The sequence below is a fragment of the Humulus lupulus genome, chromosome 1 (assembly GCF_963169125.1).
Source record: "Humulus lupulus chromosome 1, drHumLupu1.1, whole genome shotgun sequence".
NCBI lineage: Eukaryota > Viridiplantae > Streptophyta > Magnoliopsida > Rosales > Cannabaceae > Humulus > Humulus lupulus.
The window spans coordinates 20,810,104-20,828,016 of record NC_084793.1 but is presented as its reverse complement, the minus strand read 5'-3'; the positions used below and the strand labels follow the sequence as shown (position 1 = coordinate 20,828,016).

Here is a 17,913-nt window from a genome sequence, read left to right as displayed (position 1 = left end):
AACCTGACCAGTCCTATCCAGGACTCAAACTATTATACTCCTCTAGAGCTCAACTTGCCCTTAACTCATCACCCATTTCCATGGTGATACTTTTGAAGAAGGTACAATCTTCTACCTGGAACTCTATGTTCCTGCTTTTCAATTCAGCAAAACTTTTCCATTTATTCTGAGAGGTGAGCATCGAAACTCCAACTTCTAATAGTCTCAGTGGTCCATTGAACCATCTTATGATCCAGATATAACATCTCACCCATCTCATTCCAGCGAATGGATGACGATCACGTTCTACCATATCTTATTTCATAAGGTACCTTTTTCAACACTGGATAAATCTCTTCCTCTCTCAAAGAGGTCTGAATACTAATCAGTTGTGTTACTCACCCTTGCTAACAAAAATATACTCACTTGGACTGCTGGTCCACATTGAATCACTGCCAACTCATACTGGCCCACTAACTTAGGCAATCCCACCGCAAAACCCATCGCGATGCTATAAAACACTCAAAGGCTACCATGGCCTCACTGATTTCCAACACTCTGATCTGACCTGCTATTAGACTAAGAACTTTACCACACATTCCATTACGCCCTTCTCCATCACAGGTCATCACTATGAAGCTTTCATATCCTGTCACATTCCCATGATACCTGAATGAAGAGAATAAAAGAGTAACATGAGATTCATACAGAATATCCCAATTAATCTCAATGTCCATCGGATTCCAAATCCGACCCTATACCACAATAAGTGCATACCCGATATTGCAAGATCCTTAGCTAATCCAGCTAAGATTTCCATTCAATCTTTCTTATCTGTGGTTCACTTAGTTGTTTTTCTCTTGATCTTCTCTGAGATAATAATCTCAAACAATAAACTGGCCACCTGGCCCACCAGAAACTCTACTCTAGTTCTGGTCAAATCTTTTAATCAACATGGTGCACAAGCAATCTTTTTCTCTGTGTTACTGAGATGTCATAACAACCCACTAACTGGTTCTGATCTGCAAGAAGACTCAGAAATATTTCCCAAGGCACCTGAAATATTCTTTATTACCCAAGGAACTCCTGCTCCTAAGGTGTTCCTTAACCTTGGCAAATTTTCGCTGAGAAAATACCACAAATCATTGTCCAAGTCAATCACAAATCCCATTCAGATAATCCTTTGAATGCTTTGTTCATCTGATTCACAAACACTTGGCATTAGACAAATTCTCAGGACATACTCAGCACTCTCAGTGCTCTTATCTAATACAAACACAATCTTTTAAATGACTTTATCTCTGATCTCTAACTGGTCCTAACCAGATCCAAGATCCACCACACTAGCTAAGATTTCTCTGCATCTCCTTGCAACAAAATTCTAGCTCTCAATACAAATATCATCAGTATACCAAATCTATGCACAGTGCCAACTGCCACAAGGCTTTCCACTCTCAAGCCTAAGAGATGCTATTCTTTCCTTGCCATTTAAAATTTCCCCACACTTACTTAACTTATCCATATCTCAGATCAAACCAAAACCAATCATAGCCAGCTTTAACCAAACCACTAAGGAGTCCTTTTTATCACAACCCCACTTATTTCTTAAGTCACCAATACAGTATCATCTTCCCATCACAACATGACCATGTGATCTACATGTCATCCTTATGCTTCTATATGTGCAACAAACAAAGGAACAACATGGCACCAAAACCAATCAGCATAACTTAGAAATCAGAACTAGAAAACTGACCTACCACCCCTAAGGAACTAGTCTCCGTCTCAGACTCTGACTGCCTCGGAATAAACACTCGAGTTGGAATCGAGCTGTCCATCCCCTTTTTATCATCCTTTCTTAACCTTGGACAATCCTTCTTGAAGTGTCCAACCAAACCACATGCAAAACATGCCTTTGCTCGGCATTCCCCCAGATGATGCCTCTTGCACCGAGTGCATATCGGATAAGCCTTCCAGTTTTTCTTCTTGCTTGCCCCAATAAGTGGAGATACTACCATCTGAGTTCCATGTTCCTTAACACTCTCCTTCTCATCACTTATGCTCTCAACAACAAGAGCCTTCTCTACCACCTGAGCAAAGGTAGAGACTTCATGCACTGGGGCATCTCTAATGCCCTGAGCTATTCCAAGATTCAATCCTTGAATAAACCTTTCCTTCCGAGCTACATCTGTGGGTACTAGATCAAAAGCAAACTTGGCTAACCCATCAAATTTATTAACATACTCGGTTACTGTGGCCTTACCCTGAACGAGATTCAGAAACTCATTCATCTTAGCTGTCTTGGCTACATCACAATAATACTTTTCATTAAACAGCTACCTAAACTCTTTCCAGTCCATCACAGCTGTGTCTCGTGTATGGGATACTACTTCCCACCACGTCTGGGCATCATCCCGCAATACATATGTCGCACAAGCCACCCTATCATGAACTACCAGCCCTATACTGTCAAAAATGGAACTGATCATGACCATCCATTGCTCAACTCTGAATGGATCTAGGCCTCCCTCAAAAACTGGAGGGTAATACTCCTGGAATCTTCCACAGAGAAATTCCCATCTTCTCTCAACCCTAGGCTGAGCCAAAGCTGGGGCCACTCCTGGCACAACAAAGGAAGAGGTGCTTCCCAACAGATTCCGTTGTTGCTTCAAACTCCTAATCTCTTCCTCATGCCTCTGTAATCTTGATTACAAATCTGTGATCATTTGTTGAAAACTCTGAGGGGCAGATGAAGAACTCAACCTCTGGCTGAAACTCCTAGCCTCTGTATAGCCACCACCAGGCCTCATTGTCTGCCTTGGCTATAAACCTGTTGTTTGAATCTGCAGTCAATAACTTAACCCATTAATCATGACGAGCATATCAAGAGCTTTCCCCACGGGGACAGTCTTACCACACCACAATCACAAACCACTTGCAGTGCTAAACACATGCCCACGACATTCATACATTAATCATGTTCTTTGCTCTTCCATAATTCATACCATGCCTCCAACTCCAGCATGCAAATATTATAATTATATATTTATGGAGCAGGTAATCATACGATCGCAATCATATACATAATCACGGAGCATATAATCAAATAGTCAAGAACCGGGCTCTATCAGAATCTCATGCTCCCTAATACAATGTACAGGTAAAGCATTTACATTCTATTTAAGCAGTTAAACACATAACTACAGAAATAGTTACCATTCCCTCAGTGAAGCTATCTTCAGTAACGAATGTACATGCCTAGCTTGTCTACAAGAACCCATAAACCTTGACAAGCTCTGATACCAAAATAGTAACACCCCAACTCCAGGGACCGTTACGGTGCACATTGCAAACAGTGCTAAACTCACTAATCGAGTCATTTGGCCATAAACGTGTAACTAAGTATGATTAGCGGTTTAGGGATTAAAAATTTCGGTTAAGATATAACGTTTCACTAGAACGTTTACTGTATACATTGGGATCCCAAAAAAATATATAATTTAAAGGTCTATTACAAGAAAATATTTACAACCAGCCGATCTATGCGACAAAACAAGGTTTAACCCTAGTTCCTTTCCTTCAAACCTCGGCCGCGGCAGTCGAGCAGCTGCATATGTACACATCGTCACCTAAGCTCTCCAACTCAAGGATGGTCCAGCTTTCTTTCGCCTTTACCTGCACCACATAGCACCCGTGAGCCGAAGCCCAGCAAGAAAACTCAATATGCTCATGAACAGTCATATCATGATATCAAATCATATCTGGCATGCCTAGCAAACATGACTTTATTCAAGCATGCAAATGAATTCAAACAATGCTGGGGTATCCAGGATAAGAAATCCTGCCCTTTTGATTGGATGACTACCAAGTCAATCCTAATCAGATGAGTGTTTCAACACTTGAGGTTTTGGTAAACCATACTGAGTGACCAACAAGCAAGTCACTACGGGGCTCAACACCCAAATCCATGCATATGATGATCGAAATGATCATACAGAGCTTATAGCTCTAAACAGATGAGTGAATATCACTTTGAGGTTATGTTAACCATACCGAGTGACTGATAAGCAAGTCACTATGGGGCTCGGTGCCCACAGCCGTGTAACGAGACTGTTACCTGGGCTTTCCTACAATGGCTCCAACTAGATGAGTGACTGATGGGTAGTCACTAGCTTAAACAGATGAGAGACTGATGGGTAAGTCTCACGGGCTCAACACTCACAGCCATGCGACTAAATAGTCACCGTGGCTCTAAATGACTAGCCTTTCGATAGACAAGCGCTTATAGTATTCATCGAACTTGAGGTCGGTCTGGCATTAATGCTCTTTGAGTCATTCAATGCAGATATCGATTAGATCTAATCTTTATTGGCTTGCGTTGAACACGCTAAGGCCGTCTTGACTTATGAGTCAGCACTGTGTGACCAGTGCCCAGAACCACTGCTGAACCTGACTAATGAGTCACAACTTCACAGTTGATACAGACACCTTTGCCAATTCTAACTAATGAGTCAGTACCATGCACAAGTAAGCAATGCTACCAAACATATGTCATATGTCGAATATTCAAACGTAGGGCATTCAACATGCTTACTTAACAAATGCTAGCACAATTATGATCATGCACAAACACAGAGACTCAAGCTCTGATCAATCTCACAGTCAATATTCATGGCATGCCCTAATCACATGTTTCTCGTGTATCACATGTATCACACTTAATCATCCAGCATGCCTCAATAATAACCATATGCAAATGAGCAAGATTGCTAAGCATTCAATATGCTATCAATGTTTACATTTAAACATCCAACATCCATCAAGAATAACTATGCATGTCACATATGGGGTGCAGTTTTCTTACCTTTGGTCCAAGCACGGGTTACCAATAAACGAGCCACAAGCACGATCCCGATTCCAAGCTTCTAGTGAAAACCTAGTCACAACCACAAATGGTGATCCAATGAGTTCAAGTTCTAAAACCAACCCCGGAACCAAAACCTAGCCTCCAAGACATCAAACCCCACCAATCCGGGTAGTAGGAATGATCCCGAGGCCTAAAACCAAGTTCCTGAGGTCAAAACACTCAAACGGGCTCAACCCTGCTCAAGGGCTGCGACCCTAGCACCTTGGGCCTCGACCCCCAGCCACTCCAGAAGCAAGGGCCGCAGTGCCCAACACCAAGGGCCCCGGTGCCCAGCAAGGGCAAAACTACTCCACCTGCTTCTTTGAGCTAGGGCCGCGGCTCCCAAGAACAGGGCCGCGACCCCCAACCCAGAGCCATCCCTAAACATGATTTGCAACATCCCAAAGCCTCCAAAATCATGCCTAAACATTACCAAATCATCAAATCAAAGTTCCCAAACATCCCCATGATCCAAAACCCATAAAACCCAAGCTTCAAATCTAACAAAAACTCATCAAAACACAAAGTCCAATTCAAGCTTAAAAACTTTAAGAACTTAAAACTTGAATTCCCTCCAATTGAGTTGTTTCCAACTAAATCTTCTGGCTAAAAAAACTTATAATCTTCCCTAGGATCGCTATGCCTTGATCCTCGCTTGAATCCGAGTCCTAGAACTCAAGTTATCTTGAAAACATGATCGGGAGACGAAAAGGAAACTTTGAGGGAGAGAGAACGTACAGAACGTTCTTTTTTTTTTCTTTTAAAAGGTTACTTCAAGCTTAAGTAGCTTCAACCAAATCGTAATGCTCGGGGTCCCGAAAACACCCCTGGGAACATTATAGTCAAAACCTCCAGAATTTCCCCTTGCTCTTACTAACTCCCAATTTATCACCAAATACTAATTCCTATTACCCAATAACCTGGTAATGCTCTAAATACCCCTTGACTTACTTCAAGTCAAGCTTAAATCTCGTTGTGACTTTCCCAGTAGCTTACCTCCTAGGATCGTCTTGTGCTGAGTAACCTTAGCATAACCAAACAATAATAAAGCACCACACACATTTCACATATATGCCAAATATGCCCAAAATAGCCAAAATATGAAAATCATCCAATTACTCAAAAATGAGTTCACATGCATATTTAATACACCTAAACATGCATATTATCATTTAATAACATAATAAAGCAATTATGGCCCTCCCGGCCTCCTAATCAAGGTCCTAAACCTTATTAGGAAATTTGGGGCATTACAGTTTCTGCCTCGATGGGACTCGATAGGCCTCGATAGTAACTGCCTCGATAGTGACCAGATTGTTTTACATTTTTAACATTTTTTTTTCCAGATGCCTGACCTTATTGTGCCGTTGGAGAAACACTTCCCTGGCCGTGTCACTTATAGGGTAATGCCTACTTGGATACCCTTTTAGAGCAGTTTCAGAGGCATGGTCTTATTGAAAGGGCACAGGCATGCCCGTTGGGACAGTTCTTTAAGGCGAAGCCATTTAATTTTTCTGGGGTTCTGCTGCATCAACTAATGTTACGTAAGGTAGAAAGCAAGAAGCCTGAAGAGGTTCAGCTCTACCTGGGCAACACTCTGTGTAGATTTGGTATTGCAGAGTTTGCCCTAGTTACCGGGCTAAATTTTGGGAAATCACCGTCCCCAGATGAGTTGAAAGAGCATCTTTCAAGTGATCGGATCATCCAGGAATATTTTAATGGTGAGTCGAAGGGTTTTGGTCAGTTGGAAGATGCATTGAAGGCCTCCACAAACCCAGAAGATGCATTTAAGTTGGGTTTGTGCTATTTGATAGAGGGGCTACAAATGCCCTAGAGAAGACAACGATGATATGGGGAGATTCCCTGAGGATGGTTGAGGATATTGATTACTTTTTCAAGTATCCATGGGGGAAGTTGTCATTTAAGAAGGTTAGCAAAGGAATTCAGAAGGACATGAAGAAGCAATTGAAACACTACGAGGAGAAGAAGAAAGAGGGGTAAAACAAAAAACAAAAGGAGGCGAAGTATAGTTTCAATTGCTATGCACCCGCGCTTCTTTACTGGGCTTTTGAGGCCATGCCTTCTCTCGGGAGTAAGTTCGGTGAGAACAGTGGGAATCAGATTTTGAGGATTCTTAGCTGGGCTACGAAGACTAATATCACTATTTTGACAGCTCTGTTGGTTCCTATATTTGCCAACTGTCGAGTAAGTTCCATTTTATCTTGTTAAATGTCACAGATTAGTTGATTAACGATTTATTTTATTAAAGTTTTCCTGACAAATATTATTCAACCATGCAGTTAGTGGTATTTCCCATGCTGAAGCCACATCCCGGTGAGGTAGTCTACTACAATAGCCTCCCAGAAGTTGATTCCAGGTTATTCCCTGAGTTGGAATCAACTGTGGGGGAGGCTGGGACTGCAGCGGAGGAAGTAGTGGTACCTGAGAAGGAGGCAGAGAAGCTGACAAAAGTTGCAAAGGAAGCCTCCATTTTTTATGAGGATATCCCAAGGGTTGAGGAGGGCACTTCACAGGCCTGTGCATCTTCATCTAGTCAGGTTACCCAGCCTGATTATGAGCAATTGATGCAGAGGCTCAAGAGAGTTGAGGAGGGCCAGGCAACCTTACTACAGAATCAGACCACGATCATGGCTCAGTTGGCGCAACTGCTTTCACTGGTCTCATGTCGATCCACCGACGTAAAATCAGATACAGATTATGATATCTTGCCTGCAGACTACGAGCGCGGTGATCAACCCTCCACTCCACATTCCCAGACATCTGTAGTTGTCAGTGATGCTGAAAGTCCCAGTGTACGAGTACTGCTGCCCGAGGAGGCAGCTGGCCTTGAAGTTGTCAGGAAGAAACGCAGGCCCAAGCGTTTTGATGACTTCACCAACCCAACAAAGAAGATCAGACTAGATAAACGGGGGCTAGTTTATGAACCACTGAGGAAGTGTGACCCACAATAGGAGAAGAGCTTCCATAAGTGGATCATCAGGAAGATCGACAATAAGAGAGACCGTAACGTCTATACTGGGACGCACGGTGTGGCATGGTTCTTGCAGTTGCACACAATCCAGACTTGGCTTTGGGATTCGTTATGTAAATTACATTCATGTTTTCAATTCAATCTTAAAATATATTGATGGTACTAACGAATTTTCATGTTTTTTTAGTATATTGATGCTGCTTTGCACATGCTACGCCGCCGACGCCACTTTTACCATGCTGCATTTCGGCAGGATGCTGCGATCATGAACGCCACCTTCCCCCAGGTGTGCCTAGGTCGTTGGAATCATTTAAGAGAGATCGTCACTAAGTATACATGGGACGATGATGTGCTGAGAATGTTGAAGGGCGATGATAATAAATTCCTTGTATCATGGAAACATGTGAGTGAAGTATATTTTGCCTTACACGTCGAGAAAGCCGCACATTGGATCGCCATTGAAGTCTCCATTCCAACATGGTGCATCAACATTTATGATTCCAACCATAGCGTGCTCAGTCCCACTCTGATGGAGGAAGCGATCAAGCCTTGGTGCTTATCGTTGCCTTCGTTGTTATGGTGTTCTGGCATGTTTGACGACCATGAGGACCTCCAGGTATATCCTAAACAGAATGCAAAGACTTTTTCATATTGTCGTATTCCTCTAGAGGAGTGTCCTCAGACTAAGACAATGTATTCCCCTATTTAATTAGTGTATTTTAAAATCTGAAAATTAAAGTTATTTTTATCTTCTATTGACACAAAATCGATTATATGCAGTGGGGATTGTGGTATGTTTGCCATCAAACATATCGAGCATCTGGTTGCTAGGCTACCACTCGATACCGTTATCGATGAGAACATCCAGCATTTCAGGACCAAGTGGTGTGTGGACCTATTCTATCAGAATTTTTCCCCGTGATGCTCTTTACATTTTTGTCTTACACATCTTGTATAGTATAGCATATAGTTTTGTATATTATTTTTGTCTTACCAAGTTTTGTATATTATTTTTTATCAAACAATATTTTTTGAAAAAGTTACTAAATAAAAAAGTACTAAATTCACATAATGTGTCTGCCTCAACATCCAAACCAACAAAGTATTAGAAGAAGTACTCCATATAATAAATGCAGCAAAATCAATTAAATAATTACATAACACAATATTTTAAATCCTAGCCTTACATGACTTCCTATTGTGCCCACTACCACCACATCTGATACACTTACGTGGCTTGATAATCTTTTCCCCGCGTGAAGCATAGCGATTTGTCTTTCGCCTACCCACTTTCTGCTTCCTGGGCCTTCCTACATGGGTTTTCTCAACGGGGACGCTGACAACCGTATCTCTGATGTGATCAGGGAGTACCCATTCATCCTTGTTCCCAATAGGGTAAATAGTATCTTTATAAGTGTCCTTCAATGCCTCGATTCTATAGTAAGGGGAACACAATGAGTAAATGTTTATGCTTCTTTTTCTGGCTGCAGCAAAAGCATGTACACAGGATATCCCAATGGTTTGGAACATGCCACAAGAGCATGATTTTGTGGCCAAGATCACCTCACCATCACCATTACCATCGACCACAAGAAATTCGTGATGACCAAGGACTTGGACATCTTAAAAAATTTCTTTATCACCTATTTGCTTCAAATCCTTTTCCATCTCAGGTGATAACACAGTTGTTGCTTTTGCAGCTCTTTCACGTCTATCTGCAAACCAAGACTGAAGAGTGAATCTTATGAATTCAAGAAAAGTGGCGACTGGAAAGCTCCTTGCCTCCTTGGTCTTATTGTTAAAGCTTTTTGCGTAGTTACTCGTCATGATATTGTATCGGTTACCAGGAAAATAAGCGCTACTCCACCTTTCAAAGCAAATTCCCTCTAGATATTGAGCAATGGGCGGATCAATTACCTTAATCTTGTCAAAGAACTTGTAAAATTCCGTTCTTCGAAATGCGTACGCTGCACACCCCATGATGTCTTTGTTGGGTTTTATGCTCTTATAAAACCATGTCGGACATGTAGCATGATTTCATATTATCAATAAAAGTAGTAGAAATCATTTAGTTTGACAACCGTATTGCTTGCTTGTTTTATTACATGATTATTGAAATAATACAAACATTTATAAAATCCCGAACATATGGATAGTTACAATTATAGTGACTAGGTCACAGTGGATTATAGTTGTAATTATATGTTCAAAAGAACGAGTCCTAAGATTAGATCAGTGCATTGGATTTTCACTGATTAGGCAATCTACGATATGATCTACTTACACATTCAGGGTGTGATGTCTTGTCCAAGGCATCGACCAAGTAGATAAGATCGGATGTATTTAGTTACATCGGACTAGGACCGATATTGATTATTGATTGATAATAAGTATCGTTGTTATCAAATCTAATCAATGTCACAACGTTGACCATATATTAAGCCGATCTTAATTCTGAGTGATAATATTCTGCTAATTATATTATTTAAATCTTTTGACTTGTTCGTTACCAGCTTACCCTACGGTCTAGCCTATACTTACATCTTGGAGATTTATTAGTGTAATTGAGTGGGAGTATTATTCATAGATACGAAATCTATAACTTCTGTATGAGAAGTGAAAAGATGATTTCCTTAATTGCTTTGTTCAAAAGGTTAAATGATTGAGATCTCATTTCTGTGATTAAGTTCACGGAAATATCATTTATAAGGAACTTAGTGGGAGTTAAGGATAAAATACTAATGAGGGGTAAAACGGTAATTTGCACCCAGCTCGTTAGTAAGTCATCGATAGAGGATTGACTGATTGTAATGGTTATAACAATGGATAACGTATTTATGGTTTTGAAAATACGTTCTATGAATTCAAGAGTTCAATTCCGAGTCTATAGTGGAGTCACGAGGAATTAATAAGGTAGTGAAATTATTCGTAAATAAATTCACGGTAACTTGTTGGAGCTTGATTTCATGGATCCATGGTCCCCGCATCACCTTTGAGTAAATCATCTAGAATGTCTCAATTAATTGATTTAATTATCAATTAGGATTTTTAAAGTTGATTAGGTCAATTTTGGAAAATTTACAGAGATATGAGATTTAGAGAATAAAAGAGAATATTTGGGTAAATTTATTAATATTGATAAATTGGTATCAATATAAATAAATAATATTAAATCAAGTTTCAAATTATAATTAGTTAATTTGAATAAGGATTTAATTAATTAATTAAAAAATAAATAAATAAAAGGTTTTGAATTTAGGCCCAGTTGGGATTTAAATTCAAAATAAAGAGATTGGGCCCTAGTTCATTTATGGCAGCCCAAGGCTTTTAGTTTTGTTTATTATTTTTAATTAATTTAAATTTAAATAAATCCCATTAAGTTGCCTATATAAGGAATATGATATCTAGGGTTTTTAGGAGCAAGTCAGTCTCAGTTGATTTGGGTAAGTGAAAACCTAGACACTCTAATCCTTTCTTAGCCACAATCTCTTCTTCTTTTCTAGATCTCTATCTCATGTGTTGAGAGCCAGCCCACACTAGTTCTATGTTGATCAAAGGCTTGGTGAGGAAGACTATGTTGCTGATCTTGTTCAATCTCTTGATAATACTCTGCTACAGAATGGAATCAAGGGTTAGAGAGATTGAAGGATGGAGTTGTTCCAGTTCCGCTGCGTAATGTAAGTTTTTACTTTATTTTGTATTTGTATCAATTTCATAGGAGCATGTTCTAGGAATTTGCATGTTTGTGTTGATAATATGTAAATTGCATGAAAATAAATAAAGATCCTGCAATTAGTTTTTCCTACAGTCTTGCACATGGTTAGTTTTGAATTTTGCCACAACATTCATACATATATGATGGTAACATGCACCGTGATACACATCTAGGAACACAAGCTCCAAAGCATGATTAATGCTTTTATGCCTGTCCAATACAAAAGCAAGGTTCTCAACGTCCCCTATGCCTTCCTTCAATTTTCTCATGAAATAAGTCCAAGAGTTATGGTTCTCACTGTCCACCAATGCAAACACAATTGGAAACAACTGGTTGTTCGCATCCAACGCAACAGCACAGAGTATGTGGCCACCATACTTATTCTTCAAGAATGTGCCATCCACACAAATTACAGGACGACAGTACTGGAAACCACGCCTAGAAACATCGAGGGAAAAGAAACAATACAAGAAACGACCATCTTCTGCTACAAAATCAGTAATTGTACCTGGGTTCTTATGCTCCAACTGACACAGGTATCCAGGTAACTTGGAGTATGATTCCTTAGGTGTCCCTCTGACATACATAAGAGCCTTTTCTCTGCATCTCCATGCCTTCTCATAGCTCATTTCGACCCCAAAATGGTGCTTCATGTCCTCCCTTATGTTGTTTTCCATGTACTGAGTACCATCGGTAGCAAATTTCCTCTTGATTAGGTGCCCAACAACCCACTGTGATACTTGACGGTGGTCCTTATCTCGAATTTCTTGTGAGCAAGTGTGTACTTCGTTGAATACAGTAATCTCGAACATTTCAGATCGCATTTTTTTCTTACCCCTCAATCTCCAACCACAATCAGGATCCTTGCAGGTAATGTACCACACATTAGTCCCAGATTTCTTCACCATAAACTCAAAATTATTCTTCATCGCAAATATGGATGCTTTGGTTTTCAATTCAAGCTTGTTCTGAAAGAACTTCCCAAGGTGCAATTCTCCTGAAGCTTTGCTGGTTGAGGAATGATGTTGATGTGAGGCCTCTATATCCTCTTTGGTGAACATGGGAGCACTCCATGTTCTACGATCTTCACCTAAGTCCATTGGAGAACTCCATCTAAAACTATCATCGGTTCTACTTGGACCTGGACGACTACTGCTGGTCCCAGGTGTTTGCCGATCTTCTATTCTGCGGTCCTCATCTACCATAACATCTGAACTTTGTGTTGGAAAATCTGCCCTAACATCTGGCCCACCAAGATCTGTTGCATCAGCAACAGGATCGTTATTGACATAAGGATCGTAGCCATAGGGATCGTACTCTGCCGTGTCATGCACATATGACAGATCTCTAACCGGGATATCATCATGGACTATGACATCTGGATTTGTCTTGGGAACACATGTTCCAACATCACCTTGAGTTCCTTTGAAACCATGACATGGAGGAGAAATGTTCTCTTCAAATCGAACCTCTTTATTAACGCTGGCAGAAGCCGATGCATTTCTTACACCTCCCTTCTTAATCAATGTCACACATAGAGGAATGAGCTTCTCTACAGATTTCGATGCTAACCCAATGAATGCACGCACATGCCTATCATTTTTTATAACGGTAGGTTTGACGGATTGTGATAGGCATGTGTACGGGACCTCAATTTTCAAGTCATGCACACATTTATCCACTTCAAGCTCATCGTACAGAATGTCAAGCAGTTGCTCATACGTCACACCCTTCTCCACGGGCAGAACTTGATTTTCAGCATCTCTGAAAATCCAATCCCTATTTTCGAGTTCCCAAACACCATTGAATGCAACAAATACGAAAACAGTCGAATCTGCAACAAAAAAATAAAAAAGAAGGTCAAAAGGTTAAACTACAACATAAAACAGAAAATATTGATTTCTATCGATATATGTCGAGTCCTATCGAGGTCACACATATCGAGTTTTATCGAGTACAGTCGAGGACTATGGAGGCAAACAATCCAATAAAATTCTTATACACCTATCGAGTTTTATCGAGTACAATCGAGGACTATCAAGGCAAACAATCCAATTAAACTCTTATACACCTATCAATTTTTATCGAGTACAATCGAGTTATTAAATCCAATTAAACTCTTATACACATATCGAGTTTTATCGAGTACAATCGAGGACTATCGAGGTATTAACATCCTAACACTATCGAGGCATGTCGAGGTCCATCGAGGACCATCGAGCCAGCATGCATGCAACACATTGAGACCTATCGAGTTTCATCGAAACTCATCGAGGTAGGAAAAAAATCCAGAAAAAATGCACGAAGTATCCAAAATTCATCCCGACAGTGAAAATTGCAATAAAACATGAAGGCATACACAAATCTGTTCGAAATAAGACAAGTAATGTAATCAGACAAGTTTCCTCACTACATATAACAAATATATACTTACCCATATGATTTTTTCCCCTAGATCTGAAATCCAAAATGAAGTTTCTTGACTTGAAAGGACTCACAACTTGACCCTAGATCCGAAATGCAATTTATGGTGGCTGACTTTTTTTGTGTGTACGAGAGTTTGAGAGATAGAGAGGGAAAACATAAGAGATAGAGAGTGAAGACTATGAGAAAAAGAGAGGAAAAATTATGCTAGGGATATTTTGGGTAGTAATGTCATTAGTAGCACTAAAATGAAGGTTATATAGAGATAGGGTATTATTTAAATGTAGTGTTACTTAGTGCATTAAAACTCAAATTTCCCTTTCAATACTTCTAAATCAAACAGTTTGGAATCTAGTTAAGAGAAAATGCGGGTCAACCTTTCGACACGACTACTCTCCCTACCGTTGATCTTACTATTCTTAGGCTTCGTCAGCAGATTCAATGGCTCAGGCTTCTCTATCGAAGAGGCCACCATTGCCGATATTCAACGCGCCTTCGCCGACGGAAAGCTGACTTCCCGGCAACTAGTTGACTTTTACATTGATCAGATCGCAAGGCTCAATCCCCAGCTCCACGGCGTACTGGAAGTCAACCCGGATGCGCGGTGTCAGGCGGACAAGGCTGACGAGGAGAGGGAGGAGGCCAGGTGGCGCGGCGGGAGGTCGTCGCTGGGTGAGCTCCATGGCGTGCCGGTGCTACTCAAGGACAGTATAGCGACTAAGGACGCGCTGAACACGACGGCAGGGTCGTATGCGCTGTTGGGTTCGAAGGTGCAGAGGGATGCCACCGTTGTGGAGAGGTTGAGAGGCGCCGGGGCTGTCATTTTGGGCAAGGCTAGTCTCACAGAGTGGTACGGTACTCGTTCTTCCTTGATTCCCAATGGGTGGTGTGCCAGAGGGGGACAAGCCATGGTTCGCTCACTTTTCCCATCCCTCACTTTGACCATTTCTTTCTTCCCCTTATTAGGCGAAAATGCATTACTTTACCTTTTTTATTATAGATCATAATCCTGAGTTAATTTGTTTATAGATTGCTAATGAGTTACAGTAGCAAGTCACTTTCAGGATAATTTAAACTTTTTTATATATTTATACAGAACAAATGTAAAAAAAAAACACTTGGAAACATTTTCGGGGAACTCTCTCAAATTCCTGCTATTTCCTTGATATTTCACAAATGATTTTAACAGTATGTGTTTTGAAACATTTTTTTTTCAGAGAAAAATACATTTCTTAATTTAGAAACACCTCAGAAAACAATCACAAAATTTCAATGAAAAATGGCAACTTTTCATTTCGATGCAGCTGCACTAAAGCAATCTGTCAAAATATTTTTTACGTGAAAGAACTGGTGCACAGTGCCTAGCAAGAACCAACAAGCTTCTGCGCCCTCAATGCATATAAAGTTTATAAGGTATTTAGAAAACTTCCATTAAATTAAGGCCTAATTAATGACTTTCGAAAGTGCATGCACTATGCAGAGCCCATACAATGAGTCGGGAGACCCATGTGGATCAAGCAGTGGACCCGCCATATCAGTTGCAGCAAACATGGTAGCAGTGTCACTTGGAACCGAGACAGATGGTTCCATGATCTGTCCTGCCGATCACAATTCCGTCGTCGGAATCAAACCCACTGTTGGCCTCACCAGCCGTGCCGGTGTTGTCCCAATTTCCCCACGTCAGGACTCAATCGGGTAACAAGCTTTAGTCCATGATGCTATGCCTTTTTTCATGCCAATTCTGTTTAAGTACTTTGCATTGGCATAATAGTCTGGCCCCGGCATAATGCAGGCCAATGAGCAGGACGGTATCTGATGCGGTCTATGTGCTTGATGCAATTGTGGGCTATGATCCGAGAGACCATGATGCAACAGAAGCTGCAGCTAAATTCATTCCTATAGGTGGCTACAAACAGTTTTTGAAAAAAAATGGGCTAAGAGGAAAGAGATTGGGAGTTGTAAGCAATCCATTTTTAGCCTCTTATAATGGATCTTCTGCTATTTCAACCTTTGAGACTCACCTCAGCACTTTAAGGTATGGGGAAGAAATAACTCATTATGCTTAAGTTGATACAGTTTACCTTTGTCTTGTTTGTACTGATAAACATGAACTATCTGATATGGAAATTTAAGGCATAGGGGTGCAACCATAATTGATCATTTGGAAATAGCCAATATTGATATCATTCTGGATCCTTGCCAAAGCGGCGAAGCATTTGCACTAGTAACTGAGTTCAAGTTAGAGATAAAAAAATATCTTGCGGAGCTAGTAGACTCTCCTGTGAGATCTCTTGCAGACATTATTGCTTTCAATTCAGACAGTTCTGATTTGGTAACATATCTTATCTATCACTCTCAAAGGCTGTTTTTTATGTATCATTTCCAATTGTTTGACATTGTTTTCGCTTCTTGCTCGTATCAGGAAATGACAGAGAAATATGGGCAAGAGGAGTTTCTTATGGCAGAGATGACAGACGGCATGGGAGAAGATGCATTGAAAGCAATAGAGGCAATGAAGCAGCTTTCAGAAAATGGATTTGAGAAACTGATGAAGGAGAATGAGTTGGATGCTGTGGTGACACTAGGCTGGGCTGCTTCTACAATGCTGGCAATTGGAGGCTACCCTGCAATTTCTGTTCCGGCTGGGTTCGAATCAAGCAATGCAATGCCATTTGGGATATGTTTTGGGGGATTAAAGGGTACTGAGCCTAAGTTGATTGAGATTGCTTTTGGCTTTGAACAAGCCACATTAGCACGAAGGCCTCCTATCTCGAAAAGTGCACACATGGAAATGAAGTAAAGAGCTTGTTACTCGTGATGTTAGTATTTTGTCTTATCATGGGTGGGAAAACCATGTAAAATGTTTAGAAGCTTTATTATCCAACTCATTGCACAACTTTTTCTCATTTAATCTGAGTTTATTTTTCTCTTAACCATTCATAAACCACACACGACGACAAAGATTTACCTTTTTGAAAGTGTTTCCTTTTCTATACACAACCCAGTACCAACCATATCATATGTGACTTGAAGCTCCAAAAATGTTACCATACTCTTGGGTGATTTTGAACCTCATTTCAAAATTCCAAGGAAAATACAACGAAGCCTTGCCTTGTAAAATATACTTCTATTTTATCATTGTTTTTTTTTTTCTCCATGCCTTTCAAAGAAAATTTCCGTTAGCTTAATAAAACCTTACATATCAACACTCTCAATATTTTACTCTATAAAAGTTTCTATTGAAACATGCCATTGTTAGAATTTCAAATGCACTAAAATAACACGATCAAATAATAATCTCTAATACATAATCCAAAATCATGTCACTATAAATGTATATTTAAGAAATCCTAAATCATAATTCTATAGATCATTTGCTAAATTAAAGAAGAAGATGAACACAAGAGCGGAAACACTAATCTGAAGCTAATTTTGGAGATGATAAAGAGATGGTTGTGATCTTTCAAGAAAGCAGTTTCTCTTTATGTATTTCTTTTTGATGGAGAATGAGAGAATTCAAGTCGTTCTATTTCTTGGGGACCACGATTGTATATATTAATTGATAATAGTATTAGTTTTGAATATTTATAAATTAGCTCCTCATAAAATTATAAATATGACTTGTCTACATATTTATTTCATGAAATATTAATACCCCATGATACTTATACCATAATTTGTCACTTTATTTTGTATCAAACTTTATAATAGCATAATACATTAATACATATGTGCTCATAATAGGATTTTAATCCAACAATCTCCCACTTGGGTAATATATGTTTCTTTATAAATGTACAACTTCATGAGCTAAAAATTTGCTATTACAAAAAAAAAAAAAAGTATTCTTTAACAATCTAGTCCATCAACCATATCTATATAGGATCAAAGTACTCT

General features: G+C 39.9%; 1 protein-coding gene across 1 annotated transcript; it reads left to right on the top strand.

Moving 5' to 3' along the window:
• Window positions 1–14,311: 14,311 nt before the first annotated feature.
• LOC133788638 (probable amidase At4g34880) lies at window positions 14,312–16,949 on the top strand. Its single transcript, XM_062226198.1, has 5 exons — window positions 14,312–14,927; window positions 15,497–15,711; window positions 15,809–16,051; window positions 16,150–16,348; window positions 16,439–16,949. The coding sequence occupies exons 1-5, from the start codon at window positions 14,382–14,384 to the stop codon at window positions 16,814–16,816; spliced, it is 1,581 nt and encodes a 526-aa protein (XP_062082182.1). The 5' UTR covers window positions 14,312–14,381; the 3' UTR covers window positions 16,817–16,949.
• Window positions 16,950–17,913: the final 964 nt, after the last annotated feature.

What these genes read in the sequence shown, in the direction of transcription:
- LOC133788638 (XM_062226198.1), top strand. Translation starts at nt 14,382, where the DNA reads ATGCGGGTCAACCTTTCGACACGACTACTCTCCCTACCGTTGATCTTA. An exon ending in ACTCACCTCAGCACTTTAAG is followed by an intron (nt 16,052 to 16,149) that starts GTATGGGGAAGA and finishes TGGAAATTTAAG; the next exon opens with GCATAGGGGTGCAACCATAA. An exon ending in ATTCAGACAGTTCTGATTTG is followed by an intron (nt 16,349 to 16,438) that starts GTAACATATCTT and finishes TGCTCGTATCAG; the next exon opens with GAAATGACAGAGAAATATGG.